Source organism: Rhinoraja longicauda, chromosome 1 (assembly GCF_053455715.1).
Source record: "Rhinoraja longicauda isolate Sanriku21f chromosome 1, sRhiLon1.1, whole genome shotgun sequence".
Taxonomy (NCBI): Eukaryota; Metazoa; Chordata; class Chondrichthyes; order Rajiformes; family Arhynchobatidae; genus Rhinoraja; species Rhinoraja longicauda.
The window spans coordinates 99181763-99200648 of NC_135953.1; the positions used below are offsets into that span (position 1 = coordinate 99181763).

Genomic DNA, 18886 nt, shown 5'->3' on the forward strand with positions numbered 1-18886 from the left:
TCAAAGGGAAAAGCCTACCCTACCCATATCACCCTTGGTCAGGATCGAACTCGGGTCTCTGGCACTGTGAAGCAGCAGCTCTACCACTGCGCCACTGTGCCACCCTACATCTTTTGTTTACTAACCCTTCTACAGATGAAAATATTTACTGATAATTTTGTTGACTAAGTATTTTCCTTGATTAAGGGCAAAACCAAATTAGTCATAGAGTCATAGAGCATAGAAACAGGCCCTTTGGCCTAACTTGCCCATGCAGACCAAGATGCCTCATCTGTGCTTGTCTCACTTGCCCGCATGTGGCCCAGATCCCAAACCTTAGACTTACATTACTACATATTCTTAACCGATGTTTCATTATGCTCTATTGTCAAGTGTTGAGCCCACAATGCTGTACCTTCTTGATGGTCTCCAACATGGAGCGTCCACCTTGCCAAGGCTTTGAGTTCTTCCTGATGCATGTCAAACTGGCCATACTGTGCCACTTCCGGTCCTCCAGCTTCTTGTGAAAGGCATGAGCCAGTAGAATCACGGTGTCATAGATGTAGAGATTGGTAATCTGTGTGGGAGCAAAGACTCAGGGTTAATGGTTTTGTGATCAATACCCATCCCTTTAATGACGTTATAGAGTCATATAGCGTAGAAACAGGCCCTTTTGCCCAACTTGCCCTTGCCGACTAACATTTATACTGGTCCCACCTCCTTACGTTTGGTCCATACCCCCATAAACCTATCCTATCCATGTACCTCTCCAAATGTTTCCAAAATGTAGTGATAATACCTGCCTCAAATACCTCCCCTGGCAGCTCGGGCCATACACCCACCACCCTTTGTGTGAAAAAAGTACCCCTCAGGTTCCTATTAAATCTTTCCCCCCTCATCTTACATCTACATCCTCTGGTTCTCCATTCCCCCACTCTGGGCAAAAAGACTGTGCATTTCCCCTATCTATTCCATCCTAGCCACTTAAAATAACAATAACAGCTCCAGCAATTGCACCACTTTGAGGCCCCATATAGATATAATATGCTGAAAGTAATTTGTGGGCATTCTGCGTGTTGAATACAATCATGGAAGGTGAATAGCCCTAGTCATTTTCCCATGTCCATGTGCCTAACTAAATATCTATCCGATGCTGCGATCACATGCGCCTCCTCCACCACTCCTGGCAAGGTAGTGGAGTCTATACTAGAGGACATAGTTGTAAGGTGAGGGTAGAAAGATTTAAAAGGTTCCTGAGAAACTACTTATTCTTACAGAAGGTGGTCGGTACGTGGAACGAGCTGCCAGAGAATGATCTACATGAACATCTCTGGCATTTGAATTCTGAGAAATCTCATTCCCTTTTATCCCCTGAATGCTGGTTCAAGCAGCATCAGTGGAGGGAAAAGAACGAAGGGATGTCCTGCATTGAGTCTCAGAGGAAAAGGAGGCATTTGGAAATGGTAATTGGAAGTTATTAATACCAGATCCTCTTGAATCACACAGATCAATATAAAGTTTTCTTTATTACTGATGACAGTGGGGATTGCGAGTTAGTTAATCATTTCTTTCCATCTATTTAAAACTTTATTGCCCAAAAGATTGTATCTTGAGTCAGGAACTAGGAGGTTTGCATCGATTTTATAATTGAAGCATTGGTATTAAATTAAATTGAGACTGTGATACTTTGGGATGCAGTAAGTGCTGCATTGCTGCAGATAACGGGACAAAGTGAATGTTGATGGGATTTATATAGATCGATTCTACAGGGAAATAGTGGATGGAAGGGGCTGTTTCTGTGCTCTACACCTACAAGACTAATGGGCAGTGAATAGTCAACAATATTATTATTATCGTATCAAATGGGAGGATGGAAACAAAGGGTACAGAAGAGGTTTGTCTGAATGCTTCCTGGAGCAGCTAAAAGAGGTGGGAAAAACCTGGATTGGTTTCTCTGGAATATCGGAGGTTGAGGGGAGACCTGATGTAAATTTATAATATTATATGAGAGGCATAGATAGGGTAGACCTTTTTCCCTGGGTGCAAATGTTAAAGACTTGAGGGCATTGCTTTAAAGCGAGAAGGGCAAAGTTTAAAGGAGATGTGGGGGGCAGGTTTTTCACACAGAGGATGATGGGTGCCTGGAACGCACTGCCAGGAGTGTGATAGCAGCATTGGATGTTTAGATGGGCACATGGATATACAGGGAATGGAGCTATATGGATCATGTGCAGGCAGAGGAGATTAGTTTAGCCTGGCATCGTGTTCGGCTCAGACATTGTGGACCAAAGGTGGAGGAAATGTTCCTGTGCTATATTGTTCTATGTCGTCTGTTATCTGAAAATATTATACGGTGGATGTCACATGCTTAGAGGAAAGAGGTGATGTTGAAACTGTGGTTCCATTGTGTTTTCACTAATTTTTGTCTGGCATTCACAATCTTACGGCACTGAAGACCCGGGATCGATCCTGACTACAGTTGTTGTCTGTACGGAGTTAGAACGTTCTCTCTGGGACCACATGGATTGTCTCCGGGAGCTCTGGTTTTCTCCCACATTACAAAGATGTGCAGGGTTGTAGGTTAAATGAGTTTGGTAAGTTGTAAAAAAAAATTGTCCCTGTTGTGCAGGATAATGTTAGTGTACAGGGTGATCGCTGGTCGGCGTGGACTCGGTGGGCCGAAGGGCCTGTTTCCGCGCTGTACCTCTAAAGTCTAAAGTAGTCTGAAGTCACATTGTAACGGTGCAGAAGGCCGTAGATGGAAGGATCGGTGTTTGTTGTGGTCATTGTTGTAGATAACGGGACAAAGTGCATGTTAATGGGATTCATGTAGATGGATTCTACAGGGAAATTGTAGATGGAAGGGCCTGTATCTGTGCTGTATTGACAGGCAGTGATTAGTCAACAATACTTTTATCATTGATTCCAGTGAGAGGATGGAAACAAAGTGGACCATAGAATGAGCCATTATAATCTCCCTTTGAGGCATTATTATTTTAGATTCACTCTGGTAAAGGAATAAAGGTGAGTTTCAATAAGTTTATGATGCATGAAATTCATAACATGAAAATGTTTAAAGTAATAAAAGAGGCTCTTTTGAACAAGTATAATCCAACGTAATTATCTTGCAATCTCATTATAGTGGAACATGAGTATCGGAATATTATTTTTGGAATGAATGACACATTTAAGTATATGGCTGTGCTGTAATGGCTTAGGTAACAACGAACAATTATATGAAGACATTAATGGAGTCGAGCGTCACAGGGTACTTCACGTGGATATTGAATAACGTGGAATCAAACAAGAGATGATCAAATTCTAGATTCTAGTATCATGTGATAACCTAGAGGTCATAGAGTCAGCGTGGAAACATGCCCTTAGGCCTAACTTGCCCATACTGACCAACATGTCCCATCTACACTAGTCTCACTTGCCTGCCTTTGGCCCATATCCCTCAAAACCTTAGGTAGACAAAAAGTGCTGGAGTAACTCAGCGGATCAGGCAGCATCTCTGGAGAAAAGGAATAGGTAATTCCTTTCCTTTCAGGTGTTTCAGGTCGAGAACCTTCTTCAGGCTCTCAAAACCTATCCTATCTATATACATGTCTAAATGTTTCTTAAAAGTTGAGATAGTCCCTGCCTCAACTACCTCCTCCGGCAGCTTGTTGCTTATACCCACCACCATTTGTGTAAAAAGATTACCCTTCATGTTCCTCTTAAATCTTTCCCACCTCACCTTAAACATGCCCTCTAGTTCTCGATTCCCCAACTCTGGGCAAGAGACTCTGTGCGTCTACCCAATCTATTCTTCTCATGACTTTGTATACCTCTGTCCTTAATCCTCCTGCACTCCAAGGAATAAAGTCCTAGTCTGCTCAACCTCTCCTTATAGCGCAGGCCCTTGAGTCCTGGCAACATCCTCGTAAATCTTCTCTGCACCCTTTTCTATTCCTATAACATGGTGCCTAAAACTGAACACAATACTCTAAATGTGGCCTCACCAATGTCTTATATAACTGCAACATGATCGCCCAACTTCTATATTCGCCCAACTTCTTTACTCCATTTGAACTGAAGAAGGCTAAGAGTCAAAAGGATTTACAAAGATAAAGGTGAAGGATGGCAGCTAATGATATCATATTTTCTTACAGGATAGGAAGCCTAGGCCGGATAATGAAAGGGCTACATGGAGTGGACTTGAAAAGGATGTTTCCAGTAATAAGAGAATCTGGGACCTGAGGGCATAGCCTCAAAATAAAAGAACATACTTTCAGAATGGAGATGAGAAGGAATTTCTTTAGCCAGAGGGTGGTGAATCTGTGGACTTCATTGCCACAGACAGTATGACTGTGGAGGCCAGGTTATTGGGTATTTTTAAAACACACAGTGATAGATTCGTGATTAGTAAGAGTATCAAAGATAACAGGGAGAAGGCAGGAGAATGGGGTTGAGAGGGGAAAATGGATTGGTCATGATTGAATGGCAGAGTCGACTTGAAGGGCTGATTGGCCTGATTCTCGTTTTGTGGTCCAGTGGCCATTAAGAGCCGATGCTGGTTCTAAAGGCAGTTCCATTCCCCCACAATGTCTGTGTGGAACATGATGCCAAGATCAACTCTTTGCCTGCACATCCCTCCTTTCCCTGCATATCCATGTGTTTATCCAAAAGTCTCCTAAATGCCTCTATCTTATCTATCTCAACCACCACCCCTGGCAGTGCATTCCAGGCCCTCATGACCCTCTGTGTGTAAAAAGAAAATGCCCTGCACATCTCCTTTAAACTTTGTCCCTCTTAAAGTTATGCCCTCTAGTATTTGATTTTTTAATCCTGGGAAAAATATTCCGACTACCTACCCTATTTATGCCTCATAATTTTATATATTTCCAACAGGGTTTCCTACAACCTCTGGCATTCCAGGGAAAACAATCCAAGTTTGTCATTCCTCTCCCTGTAGCTAATACTGCCTAATGCAGGCATTGTTCTAGTATACCTCAACTATGCCATTTCCAAAGCCTGTAATGGGACAAACAGAACCGCACACAATACTCCAATTGACTTTCTACACTGAGGCTCATGCAATGTTTTTAGTTTAGAGATACAGCACAGAAACAGGCCCTTTGGCCCACCGAGTCCGAGCCGACCAGCAACTACCACACACGAGCACTATCCTACACACACTAGGGACAATTTGCAATTATACCAAACCAATTAGCCTACAAACGTCTTTGGAGTGTGGGAGGAAACCGGAGATCCAGGAGAAAACCCTCGCAAGTCACGGGGAGAACATACAAACTCTATACAGACAGCACCGGTAGTCAGGATCGAACCCGGGTCTCCGGCGCTATTCGGCAGCAACTCTACCGCTACGCCAGCATGCCGCATATCAGCGCATTGTCAGTAATAAACAACCGTATCTCTCAGAGGTCGCGCAATGTTGATGAAATTTGAAGCCGCTTTGATACAAACTCTTAATCAACTGACTAATCGGCATACACGCTGCAGAATTACCAGTACACCCTGATGAGAAGGCACAGGAGGGATTGTTCACTCAGGTATAGTGGTCTAACCTTTCCCCATGTAACATTAGCAGGTGGCTGCCTTATCAAGTAAGTGCTGTCAGATTGAATGTCACAGGAGAGTCAATAACTACATCCATCCTTCTGGTTAAGATTAGTTGGAAGTGCCGCAACTGACAAAGCTTCGAGATGTCATGAATCTAATTAACTACCCTGCTGTTTAATACTCCCTCTTTTAAAAAAATGGATTTGCATGCTTCATCTGTTCATAATGGAAATAACCAACATCACATTAGTGTCAAGTTATTTGGTGCAGTATTTAAAGGTTCTACTTAATCTAGATTGGCTTTAGTTTAGAGCAGCATGGAAACATGCCCTTCGGCCCACAGAGCCCGCACCAACCAATGATCACTCGTACACTAGTTCTATCCTACACACCAGGGACAATTTACTGAGGAAGATTAAGCTGCAAACCTGCACATCTTTGGAATGTTGGGGGAGGGGGGGACCTGGAGAAATCCCACGCGGTCACAGGGAAAACGTATCAACTCCATCTGCAGTTGAACGCACAACCCCACACATGGGCAGCACCCGAGGTCAGATCGAACCTGGGTCTCTGGCGCTGTAAGGCAGAAAATCTACCGCTGCGTCACTGTGAGCCTCAGTTTGATGTTTAACCGTGGTAATGTTTGATCCTTTTACAGCATACATTGTCACCACTTCCGGCAATCTGTGACGACTCTGTGCCATTCAAACCCTGACTTATTTCTTAATCAAGGTTCCAGGACAAAATCCAGAGAAGCAATTTTGGGGTTAATCACCCATTAATAAAGAGCATAATACTTTGTGTCATGAGTCCATGCTTGTAAAGTAAGATATCTAAGGGTGGCATAGTGCGCAGCTGCTGGAGATGCTGCCTCATGGCACCAGAGACTCAGGTTCGATCCTGACCTCGGGTGCTGTCTGTGTGTGGGGTTGTACATTCTCCATGTGACCACGTGGGGTTTCTCTGGGTACACTGGTTTCCTCCCACATCCCAAAGACATGCAGGTTTATAGGTTAACTGGCCTGTGTAAAATTGCCCCTCGTGTGTAAGGAGCGGGTGAGAAAGTGGAATAACATAGAACTCGTGTGAACGATGTGATCAATGGTCGATAGTCGATGAAGGCTCAGTGGGCCGAAGGGCCTGTTTCCATGCTGGATCACTAACTAGACCAGAGATACAGAGCAGAAACAGGTCCTTTGGCACACGAGTCTGCACGGACCTACAATCACCCCATACACTAGCACTATCCTACACACGAGGGACAATTTACAATTTTACCAAAAGCCAAATAACCGACAAACCTGCACACCTTTGGAGTGTGGGAGGAAACCAGAGCACCCGGAGAAAAACCACGTGTTCTCAGGGAAAACATACAAACTCTGTACAGACAGCACCCTTGGTCAGGATCGAACCCGGGTCCCTGGCGCTGTAAGGCAGTAACTCCTGCATAGACATAACATAACATAACATAACAACTACAGCATGGAAACAGGCCTGTCCGGCCCTACCAGTCCACGCCGACCATTCTCCCTGACCTAGTCTCATCTACCTGCACTCAGACCATAACCCTCCAATCCCCTCCTATCCATATACCTATCCAATTTACTCTTAAATAATAAAATCGAGCCAGCCTCCACCACTTCCACCGGAAGCCCATTCCATACAGCCACAACCCTCTGAGTAAAGAAGTTCCCCCTCATGTTACCCCTAAACCTTTGTCCCTCAATTCTGAAGCTATGTCCCCTTGTTGGAATCTTCCCCACTCTCAAAGGGAAAAGCCTACCCACGTCAACTCTGTCCGTCCCTCTCAAAATTTTAAAAACCTCTATCAAGTCCCCCCTCAACCTTCTACGCTCCAAAGAATAAAGACCCAACCTGTTCAACCTCTCTCTGTAGCCTAAGTGCTGAAACCCAGGCAACATTCTAGTAAATCTCCTCTGTACCCTCTCCATTTTGTCGGCATGAGCCTCAGTGTAGAGTTTGTACGTTCTCCCTGTGACCACTTGGGGTTTTTTCTGGGTGCTCGGGTTTACTCCCACACTTCAAAGACAGGTTTGTATTGGCTTCAGTAAATTGTAAATTGCAAATTGCCCCTCGTGTGCGGGATAGTGCTAGTGTACGGGGTTATCGCTGGTCAGCATGGACTCGGTTGGCCAAAGGGCCTGTTTCCACGTTGTGTCTGTAAAGTAATGTCTAAAGTAATGTGGGATTATTGACATCCACAATAACGCAACAGACATCCTAACATCAACACGTCAAACATTCTAATGTACTCTGAATAATGAGCTGAAATAATCCTACCTCCATTTTCTGCTTGTAAGGGTCCTTGGGGTCGCACAGCAATGGAGAGATTCTGTGCTTACCACGGAAACAACTTTGAGTGCCGTTTAAAGAGAAGGGAAAGGTCTGCCGAATGATCGTCAACCTGCCGATCGACCGTCTCACCAAATCCTCAACATCAGCATCACTCATTTCCTGGGAAAGATGAAACAAAAAAGGCTTTTTGAAAGTCCAGATGACAATGGAGCATAAATCACTTCAGGTGGAACAACCTGTGGAACAAATAATTCCTTAATGACTCAGTTGTAAAGGTCCCTGCCTTCACCCTTACCCTAAGGCACCGGGCGGCCAGTGGAAGGTCCAAGTTGACCCAAGTTGACCATCGTGGCCATGTATCTCGAACCCTGCAACCTATCATATCCCAATGGCCATTATTGTCTTTTTTTTTAAGCCCCCCCCCCCCAATCTTTCCAATCATCAGCCCAGAAGAGCACTGGATTTATGCAGGCTGGAAAGGGTGTAGAGAAGATTTACGAGGATGTTGCCATGTGGGACTTAGGTTGAGCAGGCTAGGACTCTATTCCTTGGACCGTAGGAGGATGAGGGGTGATCTTGTAGAGATGTACAAAATATATCGGACAAATGCACAAGAGTCTTTTGCCCAGAGTAGGGGAAGCGAGAACCAGAGGACATAACTTTAAGGTGAGGGGGTAAAGATTTAATAGGATCTTGACAGGTAACTTTTTTATATGAAGGGCTGTGGGTGTATGGAACGAGCTGCCAGAGTTGTTGAGGCAGATACTATCGCAACGTTTAAGAAACATTGAGATAGGTACATGGATAGGATAGGTTTAGAGGGATCTGGCCCAAACACAGGCAGGTGGGACTAGTGTTGATGGGGCATGTTGGTTGGTGTGGGCAAGTTGGGTTGCAAGGCCTGTTTCCACACTATATAATTATGTCTTTTGAAAGAAAGACTTAAAGCCTGGTCCTCACATTGGCCCCATCTCTTACCCTGACTATAATAAACAGGCAGGGGTGAGTTGGATGTGATAAGGTAATTTGTTTGGCAAATCCTGAAACAAAATGAGAAGCACTGTGACAAACAAGGAACCATAATGGACGAATCCCAGTGAGAATGGGAAGGGGAGTTGAAATGCTTGGTAACCTGGAAATCCCGTAGGCTGTGCCATTATATTCATTCATTCATCGTGCGATCTGTCTGATGGGAGAAGATTTGCTTTGATCGAACCTCTCGACCACATTCCGGCCAGCAACATTTACATTTTACTTGAGTCATACTACAGGTAGTTGCAGGGTACTCAATATAAACACAAAGTGTCTCCAGAGATGCAGGTCAGGCCGCATCTCCGGAGAAAAAGGATGGGTGCATTTTAGGTCGGGATCCTTCTTCAAACTGAAAGTAAGGGGTGGGGTGGGGTAGGGGGTGGATGTGAAGGGCCAGGAGCGAGAAAAGACCAGGAGCAATCATGTCCAGCCACAAATGTCCTCAGGCAGGGCACTGCCTGGTAGGTCCATTGTTGGGTAGGGAAGGTGTGATCTCAAGAGAAACAACATGGAGAACTGTGGAACTGTTAAAATAACTAGGGTGGAGGAAGGGAGCAAGGAGGGATGGGGCAGGGGAGAGGAGAGTAAGATGAAGTTAATAAAATTAGAGACTTCAATGTTCATACAGCTGGGTTTAGTTTACTTTTTAAGTTTAGAGCTACTGCGCGAAAATAGGCCCTTCGGCCCACCGAGTCCATGCCTACCAGTGATTCCCATACACTAGTACTATCCTACAGACAAGGGACAATTTACAATTCTTACCGAACCCAATTAACCTATAATCCTGTGCATCTTTAGAGTGTGGAAGGAAACTGGGAGCTTCCGGAGAAAACCCACGCTGGTCATGGAGAGAACATGTGAACACTTTACAGACGGCACCCGTGGTCAGGATCGAGGCAGCAAGTCTACCGCTGCACCACCGTGCCACAGTTGCAAGGCACCCAAGCAAAATACGAGGTGCTGTTCCCTTAATTAGCTTGTGGCCGCACTTTGACAGTGGAGAAGGCCCAGGATAGAAAGGCCAATATGGGAATGGGAAGGGGAGTTGAAATGCTTGGTAACCTGGAAATCCCGTAGGCCTCGGCAGACCGAGCGCAGGTGTTCAATTAAATGGTACTTAATGCAGGTGGCTGTGTGGAACAGAAATGGTTCCAACATTTAACCACCCATTGGCAAAATATGACTGCATTGATGACCACAAATCAAATTCCAACAGTGAAAGGAGATGCATGTTAGGATTGTCATTACATTTCATTCATCCAACAGTTATTTGCAATTATTCCAACAAACTAAAACATGAGAGAAATAAAATGCACAGTAATAATTCTTGTTTTCTTTCAGAAGAACAAGAGAACTGTCATCTTCTCATCAAACAAAGATGGTTCTGTCAGTGCTGAATTAATCCAAGCTGTAAAATGATGTGCAGACACCGACTGCAGCTAACGTGGGCGGCACGGAGGTGCAGCGGTAGAGTTACTGCCTTACAGCGCCAGAGACCCACATTCGATCCTGACTACAGGTGCTATCTGTACGGAGTTTATACGTTCTAGACAATAGACAATAGAAAATAGGTGCAGGGTTTTCTCCGGGTGCTCCGGTTTCCTCCCACACTCCAAGGCCATACAGGTTGGTAGGTGAATTGGCTTTGGTAAAAAATGTAAATTGTCCAATGTGTGTAGGATAGTGTTAGTGTATGGGGTGATCGCTGCTCGGCATGGACTCGGTGAGCCGAATGGCTTGTTTCCATGCAGTATCTGTAAACTAAACTAAAATAAACCAAACGTCAGATCAGAATTTGAGTTGGTGCTACACCAGCAATTACTTACTCAGCCTTAACCCCTCAGTTTTACCTTAGAGCTCGATTAATGGGTAATGGCCGCCTCCCTAGTTTAACCTGGAATTGAAAGGGCCTTATAATGGCTTTCATCTTCCCCGTGAGTGGTAAATAATAACATGATTGCCCAGGAGTAGACGCGGACTGAGTGAACCAGGGAAAGTGGTGCACTTTAGAAAAATTGATTCATTTTAGGGCGAAATAGAGCGGTGTAATGGGCTACAGGGCCACTTTGTCAGCTGTGGGAGATTGGGTTTCAGTCCAGTCTGAACTGATGGGAATAAGACAAGGAACGATTTCTGGTGCATGGGATTGAGTACAGTACGAATTGGAAAACCTTGAATATAATCATGTATGTCTATCCACTGACTGGTTAGCACGTAATAAAAGCTTTTCACTGTACCTCGCTCGGTACATGTGACAATAAACTAAACTCAAAATGTCTCAAGCTCCAAGCATTAAGTGTAGGAAGGTATTGCAGATGCTGGAATGTGTAGCAAGGTATTGCAGATGCTGGAATGTGTAGGAAGGAACTGCAGATGCTGGTTTAAAAGAAGGAATGGATTCTCTCCAGAGATGCTTCCTGTCCCGCTGTTACTACTGCTTTTTGTGTCTATCTGCAGATGCTGGAAGATAGACACAAAATGCTGAGTAACTCAGCAGGTCAGGCTCCATCTGTGGTGAAAATGTTTCAGGTCAAGTCTGGAGAAGGGTCTCATCCCGAAACATCACCTATTCCTTCCATCCACAGATGCTACCTGTCTGCTGAGTTACTCCAGCATTTTGTGTCTGTCTTCGGTGTAAACCATCATCTGCAGTTCCTTCCTATACATTATTACAATTAAGCCGTCCACAGTGTACAGATACAGGATAAAGGGAATAATGTTTAGTGCTAGAAAAGAAAGTCCGATTAAAGATAGTCCAAGGGTCTTCAATGAGGTGGATGGTAGGTTAGGACTGCTCTCCAGTTGGTGATATGACAGTTCAGTTTACAATAGCAACTGGGAAGAAACTATCCCTGAATCTGGAGGTGTGCATTTTCACACTTCTGTACCTCGTGCCTGATGGGAGAGGGGAGAAGAGGGAATGTCTGGAGTGAGACTGGTCCATGATTATGCCAGTGGCCTTGCTGAGGCAGCGTGAAGTGTGGATGGAAGGGAGGTTGGTTTGAATGATTTAATGTTGCCGTTTAATGGGAGGGTGGCCGAGGGCCAATCTCAGCGTTGATATTTTGCTGGTGGATCAATCTTTACTCAGAATGAAAAGGCTATGGTTAATGGCATATTGTGAGGTGGATACATTTAATGAAATGAACATGATCTAAACGCAGTGTGAGACCATTGCCTATGTGCCATTAGGTTCCGTGGACAAAGCACTTAAACAATCCTGCTCAGAATATTTTGGTTTGAAATCATGCTGTGTGATTTTAAGAAATGTTTGAATGAAATACTTCCTTGCAATTTAAAATAAGGTATTCACATTTAAACAAGCCTTTCATTAATAACGTCCGCTCACACAGCTTGAGTTCAGCTCAGCTTTATTGTGTGTCGAGTGAACCAGTACTTTATAAAGTGCAGTTCTTACATTAAGGATTGGCAGTGTTGTGTTCATGAGATCAATGTCACAATCATTAATTTCCCCTTTTCATACAGCCATATTTCCTCACTGGTACCATGGGAAAAACTAAGCCAGCCTTGCATTTATTTGGGTATTTTTAAGGTGCAGATTGACAGATTCTTGAATAGGAAGGGCGCCAGGGGTTATAGGGGTAAGACAGGAGAATGGGGATGAGAGGGATAGATGGATCAGCCATGACTGAATGGCAGAGTGGACTCAATGGGCCAAATAGCCTAACACCACTCCTATAACTTATGAACTTGTCTCCCACCAATGTAAGAGGGAATCATGCTCTTATTAGAACTATTGATCAAGATGACCGACGCTTCCTCCCAATCTTTAACTAATATTATCAGTTTCTAATTTTTTATTCCCAACACTTTTCCGCAATCAATTAAAGTAGGGAATTCACACAAAGGGTGGTGGGTGTATGGAACGAGCTGCAGTTGAGGCAGGTACTATCACGACATTTATTCATAGAGTCATACAGCATGGAAACAGACCCTTCAGCCCAACTTGCCCACACCTAACAACACGTCCCATCTACACTGGTCCCACCTGCCTGCATTTGGCCATTAAAAGACATTTGGACAGGTACATGGATTAGAAATGTTTCGAAGGATATGGGCAGGTAGATGGGACTAGTGGACATCTTGGCCATCGTGGGCAAGTGGTTGATGCAGATAAATTAGTGGCCGTTAAAAGACTTTTGCATAGGCACATGGATATGCAGGGAATGGAAGGATAGATAATAGTTGGTCTCATCATCATGTTCGGCACAAACATGGTGGGCCAAAAGGATTGTTCTTGTGCTCCACTGTTCTATGTTCTATGTTTAAGTAATCTCTCAAATCCATAAAGCCTGGTTAATATTCTGATGTGTCCAGTCCCTACAACCAATGTATCCTACCCGAGATCATTCTTATTGCATAGCATACCAGATGAGGGATGCCCAAAATTTCATCAAATACAAGATCAAAATGACACCTTTTAATAGTCATACGGACATACTGCATGGAAACAGGCCCTTCAGCCCACAAAGTCCATGCCAGCCAGCGATTACCCATACACTTGTTTTACTCTACACATTAGGGGCGATTTACAGAAGCCAATTAACCTACAAACCTGCTCGTCTTTGGAATATGGGAGGTAACCGCAGCACCTGGAGAAAACCTATGTGGTCACAGGGAGAATGTACAAACTCCGTACAGACAGCACCCGTAGTCAGGATCGAATCCAGGTCTTTGGTGCTGTAAGGCAGCAACTTTACCGCTGCGCCACTGTGCTGCCCAGTGTTGCACTTTCCTAAGGTGGAAGAAATCATTGTGCACTGTCTTGACTCAGACGTCTTATACGGAAAGATTGTGCAGCAGTACGGCAGGAAGTGAGCTACTGAACAGCTCCAGCAATAAGGGTTCAATCTGACCTCAGGTGCCGGGATCACATATTATCCACTATTATCAGTCTGAAGAAGGGTCTCGACCCGAAACGTCACCCATTCCTTCTCTCCTGAGATGCTGCCTGACCTGCTGAGTTACTCCAGCATTTTGTGATTAAATACCTTTGATTTGTACCAGCATCTGCAGTTAATTTCTTACACATATTATCCACGTGTCCATGTGGATTTCTGGCAGTGCTGTTGTTTTCTCCCACATACCAAAGTCATGTTGGTAGGTAAGTAGAACCTAGCATAGCTGAGTGGCAGGAGAATCAGCAGAGTGATGCAAGAGTGAATACATAGCAGCATGTACGTGTGCTCAAAGAGTTGGAATAGATTTGACTGGCTGTATGGCTCCTTCTGTGTTGTAAGGAAATGCAGGTAGAGCGGGAACAAAATGGTGAGAGGGCAAAGTTTAACGGAAATGTGCGGGCAAGTTTTTCACACAGAGAGTGGCGAGTGCTTGTAGCACGCTGCCAGATACGGTAGTTTTAGATTTTTTTTTAGATTTAGAGATACAGCGCAGAAACAGGCCTTTCGGCCCACCGGGTCTGCGCCGCCCAGCGTTCCCCGCACATTAACACTATCCTATACCCACTACGGACAACTTTTACATTTGCCCAGCCAATTAACCTACGTACCTGTACGTCTTTGGAGTGTGGGAGGAAACCGAAGATCTCGGAGAAAACCCACGCAGGTCACGGGGAGAACGTACAAACTCCGTACAGACGGCGCCCGTAGTCAAGATGGAACCTGAGTCTCCGGCGCTGCATTCGCTGTAAGGCAGCAACTCTACCACTGCGCCAGAGTTGAGGCAGATACGATCGTGGCATTTTGGATAGTCACATGGATATGCAGGGAATGGAGGGATATGGATTATCTGCAGGCAGATAGTTGTTGGTCTCAGTATCATGTTCGGCAACGGCATTGTGGGCTGAAGGGTCTGTTCCTCTGCTGTACTGTTCTATGTTCTAATAATAGAAATAGTATCGTGGAAGGCCTGGATAGATTGGATGTGGAGACGATGTTTCCACTACTGGGAGAGTCTAAGACTCTCTAAATCTAAGCCATAGCCTCAGAGCAAAAGGACGTACCTTTAGAAAGGAGATAAGGATTGTATTTATTTAGTCAGAGGGTGATGAATCTGGAGGAATTCATTGCCACAGAAGGCAGAGGAAGCCAAGTAATTGGGTATTTTTAAGGTGGAGATTGATAGATTCTTGATTAGTGCGGGTATCAGGGGTTATGGGGAGAAGTCAGGAGAATAGGGTTGAGAGGGAAAGATAGATCAGCCATGATTGAATGGCGGAGTAAACCTGATGGGCCAAATGTCCTAATTCTGCTCCAAGAACCTATGAACTTAAGAATAAATAAAGTTCTCTCTTTCACCTCTGCGCTTCACCACTAGATGTTTTCTGGCCGTCAGAGTTACTGGGGACAGAAACAACATCTGGAGGAATAATCAGACAGCTCCCTGTGGAAGCTTATAGTCTGATACGAGTACATTCATGCCATGATGCATTTTATGTTTCTGTCAGTGCATATTAATGAACATCTCAAATCTATTGGCCTGGCGGGAGTTCTTTGTTTCTTTTTGGGTTGTTTACATTTATTTTTAAATTTGCGCAGTTTTAGCCAGATGGCTGGAAAGGGTGGATGCAGAGTAGATTTACAAGGACGTTGCCAGGAATCAAGGGCCTGAGCTACAGGAAGAGGTTGAGCAGGCTAGGACTTTATTCCTTAGACAAAGGAGGATGAGGGGTGACCTCAAAGAGGTGTATAAAATCACTTGAGCAATAGATTGTATAAATGCACAGAGTCTTTAACCCAGTGTAGGGGAATCAAGAACCAGAGGACACAAGTTTAAGGTGAGGGGGGGGGGAAAGATTTAATAGGAAGCTGAGGGGCAACATTTTTGCTCAGAGGATGATGGGTGTATGGAACGAGATGCCAGATAAAGCAGGTACTATCACAACTTTAAAAACACAATTCAACAGGTACAGGGATAGGATAGGTTTAGAGGGATATGGGCCAAACTCAGACTGGTGGGACCAGTGCATATACGTTGGTGTGGGCAAGTTCGGCTGGCTGACCTGTTTCCATGCTGTATGACTATGATTCTTTGACTATACGGAGGGAGCGCTCCTGAACAGATCCTGGCGGCTTTTGGCAAATGCACACAATTGCCGATGGTGAATCAACTCAGTCAGCTGTGGGAACACCCTATCACCAACTGTGTTCAGTAAATGGTAGGAGTGAAAAAAAGTGGGATGTATCAACTCTTAAATATCAGTGTAGTCGAGATTTAGTCTTTTAGACTTTAGAGACACAGCATGGAAACAGGCCCTTCGACCCACCGATCTAGTAATCACCACATACAATAGCACTGTTCCACACATTGGGGACAATTTACCAGACCCAATTGACCTACAAATCTGTACACCTTTGGAGGATGGGAGGAAACCAGAGCACCCGTGCAGTCACTGAGAGGACGTACAAACTCTGTACAGGCTGTACCTATAGTCAGGATCGAACCCGGGCCTCTGGCGCTGTAAGGGAGCAACTCTACTACTGTGCCACGGTGCCATCTTGGACTCATAGAGTCATACAACATGGAAACAGGCCCTTCACACCAACTCGTCCAGACCAATCAAGATGCACGATCTACAGAAGTTCTGCCTGCCTGCATTTGGCCCATTTCCTTCTAAATCTTTCTTATCCATGGTGCTGTCCAAATGTTTCTTAAATGTTGTGACAGTATCTGCCTCAACTACCTCCTCTCGCAGCTCGTTCCATACACTCACCACCCTCCATGTGAAAATGATGCCCTTAGGTTCCCCTCTCACCATAAACCAATGGTTCTTGCTTTCCCTTCTAGATTCTCCTATCCTGGGTTAAAGACTCTCTGTATTACCCTATCTATTCCCCACGATCTTATACATCTCTACAAGATCATCCCTCATCCTCCTGTGCTCCAAGGAATAAAGTCCAAGCCTGCTCAACCTCTTCCTAGACCCTCAGGCTCTCTTCCTGGCAACATCCACGTAAATCTTCTCTGCCTTCTTTCCAGCTTAACAAAATCTTTCCTACAGCAGAGTGACCAAAATTGATCACAATACTCGACCCGAAACATCACCCATTCCTTCTCTCCAGATGCTGCCTGGCCCGCTGAGTTACTCCAGCTTTTTGTGTCCATCTTCGGTTTAAACCAGCATCTGCAGTTCCTTCTTACATAATACTTCAAATGTGTTTTGTTGAAGGATTATGTGTTGCATGCGATGATTGATGGGGTGAAAGGTGAGGACCAGGGGGACTCTGTCCCTGTTTTGACTGGGGGGAGGGGACGCAAGAGCGGAGCTACGGGGTACCAAGAGGACACGTGTGAGGGCCAAATATTGAATTGTGCTAAAAAAAAATAGAATGGCTACACTAAATTGTGGAAGCAGGTATTGTTTAGACTGTCGTTTGTAGTTTTCACGGAAATACCTCAACAACTCTTTGGAAATATGTAAGTGAATTCAGGCTCACTGACTTCTGGAGCAGTAGTGACAGTAAGGTCACAGGTTTCTTCCCTCCTGTGAGTGGCTGCCACTCAAACGGCAGTGAACTGAATCACTGTACAGTGCAACCACTTTATCTTTAATGAAACCAGTCAGAAAGGTCAGGCAAAGTACTTAACCAGAAAACCCTGCCTCCTAAATTTAGGGCAGCCATTCTAATAAGGGAAGGCACAGCAGCACAGCAGTAGAGCTGCTGCCTTACAGCACCAGAGACCCAGGTTTGATCCTAATTGCACATGCTGTCTGTACATAGCTTGTACGTTCTCCCTGTGACAATGTTGGGTTTTCGCCGGGTGCTCCGGTTTCCTCCCACTTTCCATTGACGTGCAGGTTTGTAGGTTAATTGGCTTTTGTAAATTGTCCCTAATCATAGAGTCATAGAGTGATACAGTGTGGAAACCTTCGGCCCAACCTGCGCACACCGACTAACATGTCCCAGCTACACGAGTCCCACCTGCCCGCGTTTAGTCCATATCCCTCCCAAACTTGTCTTAATGTGTAGGATAGAACTGCTGTACGGTGATCGGTGGGCTGAAGGGCCTGTTTGCATGCTGTGTCTCTAAACTAAACTAAACTAATCTTTAAATGAGAGTTGACGAACCTTGAACTCTGTGCTTGTATTTAAAAAGGAGATGATTATACCCACCTTTCTCCCACCCCCACCGATTAATAAACTAGATGGTGCCGGACACAGAGGACTGAGATGAATCAAAGACCACATGTGTATTAACATAGAACATGGAATAGTACAACACATGAACAGGCCATTTGGTTCACAAGGTCTGTGCCGAACATGATGCTAAGACTATCTTTTATCTACCTGCATATAACCCAGATCCATTCATTCCCTGCATGTCCATATGCCATTCCAAAAGTCTCTTACATCTATCTAAGATAATACTAGGGATGAACCTATAGATCTTTTGACAGGTAAAATCTACAGGTCACAATTAGCAATCGCTAACCTTAGCTTTTAGTTTAGTCTATTATTGTCACGTGTGCCGAGGTACAGTGAAAAGCTTTATCGTTGCGTGCTATCCCGTCAGCAGAAAGACTTTACATAATTACAATCAAGCTATCTGAAGGGAAGAGATACAGGGTAATAAAGGGAATAACATTCAGTTTATTACAGCCAAAGCCAGGTTATAATAGAAAATAGGTGCAGGAGTAGGCCATTCGACCCTTCGAGCCTGCACCGCCATTCAATATGATCATGGCTGATCATCCAGCTCAGTAACCTGTACCTGCCTTCTCTCCATACCCCCTGATCCCTTTAGCAAAAAGGGCCACATCTAACTCCCTCTTAAATATAGCCAATGAACTGGCCTCAACTACCTTCTGTGGCAGAGAATTCCACAGACTCACCACTCTCTGTGTGAAGATCTATAACAGGGGGCTGAAATGATCCCAGAGAAATTTTCTTTAAAGTTCATAACAAACCCATTTTTTTTATTCCCATAGCCGATCACAAACAAAATGACAGTGTCTCTTTAAAACGAACGGCAACTGACAAAAGGTTCCTAACAGCAGAAGCCAGGCGACAAA

The 18886-nt window shown here is 44.6% G+C and overlaps 1 protein-coding gene across 2 annotated transcripts in view; it reads right to left on the reverse strand.

Moving 5' to 3' along the window:
* grid2 (glutamate receptor, ionotropic, delta 2) overlaps window positions 1–18886 on the reverse strand; it is a 771247-nt gene that overhangs the window by 187376 nt on the left and 564985 nt on the right. For both annotated transcript variants that reach the window (XM_078403214.1, XM_078403218.1), the window contains exons 6-7: window positions 7846–8019; window positions 395–556 (exon numbers count right to left, since the gene is read on the reverse strand). In XM_078403214.1, coding sequence (XP_078259340.1) covers window positions 395–556; window positions 7846–8019 — 336 coding nt within the window. The remainder of the gene's footprint in view (window positions 1–394; window positions 557–7845; window positions 8020–18886) is intronic.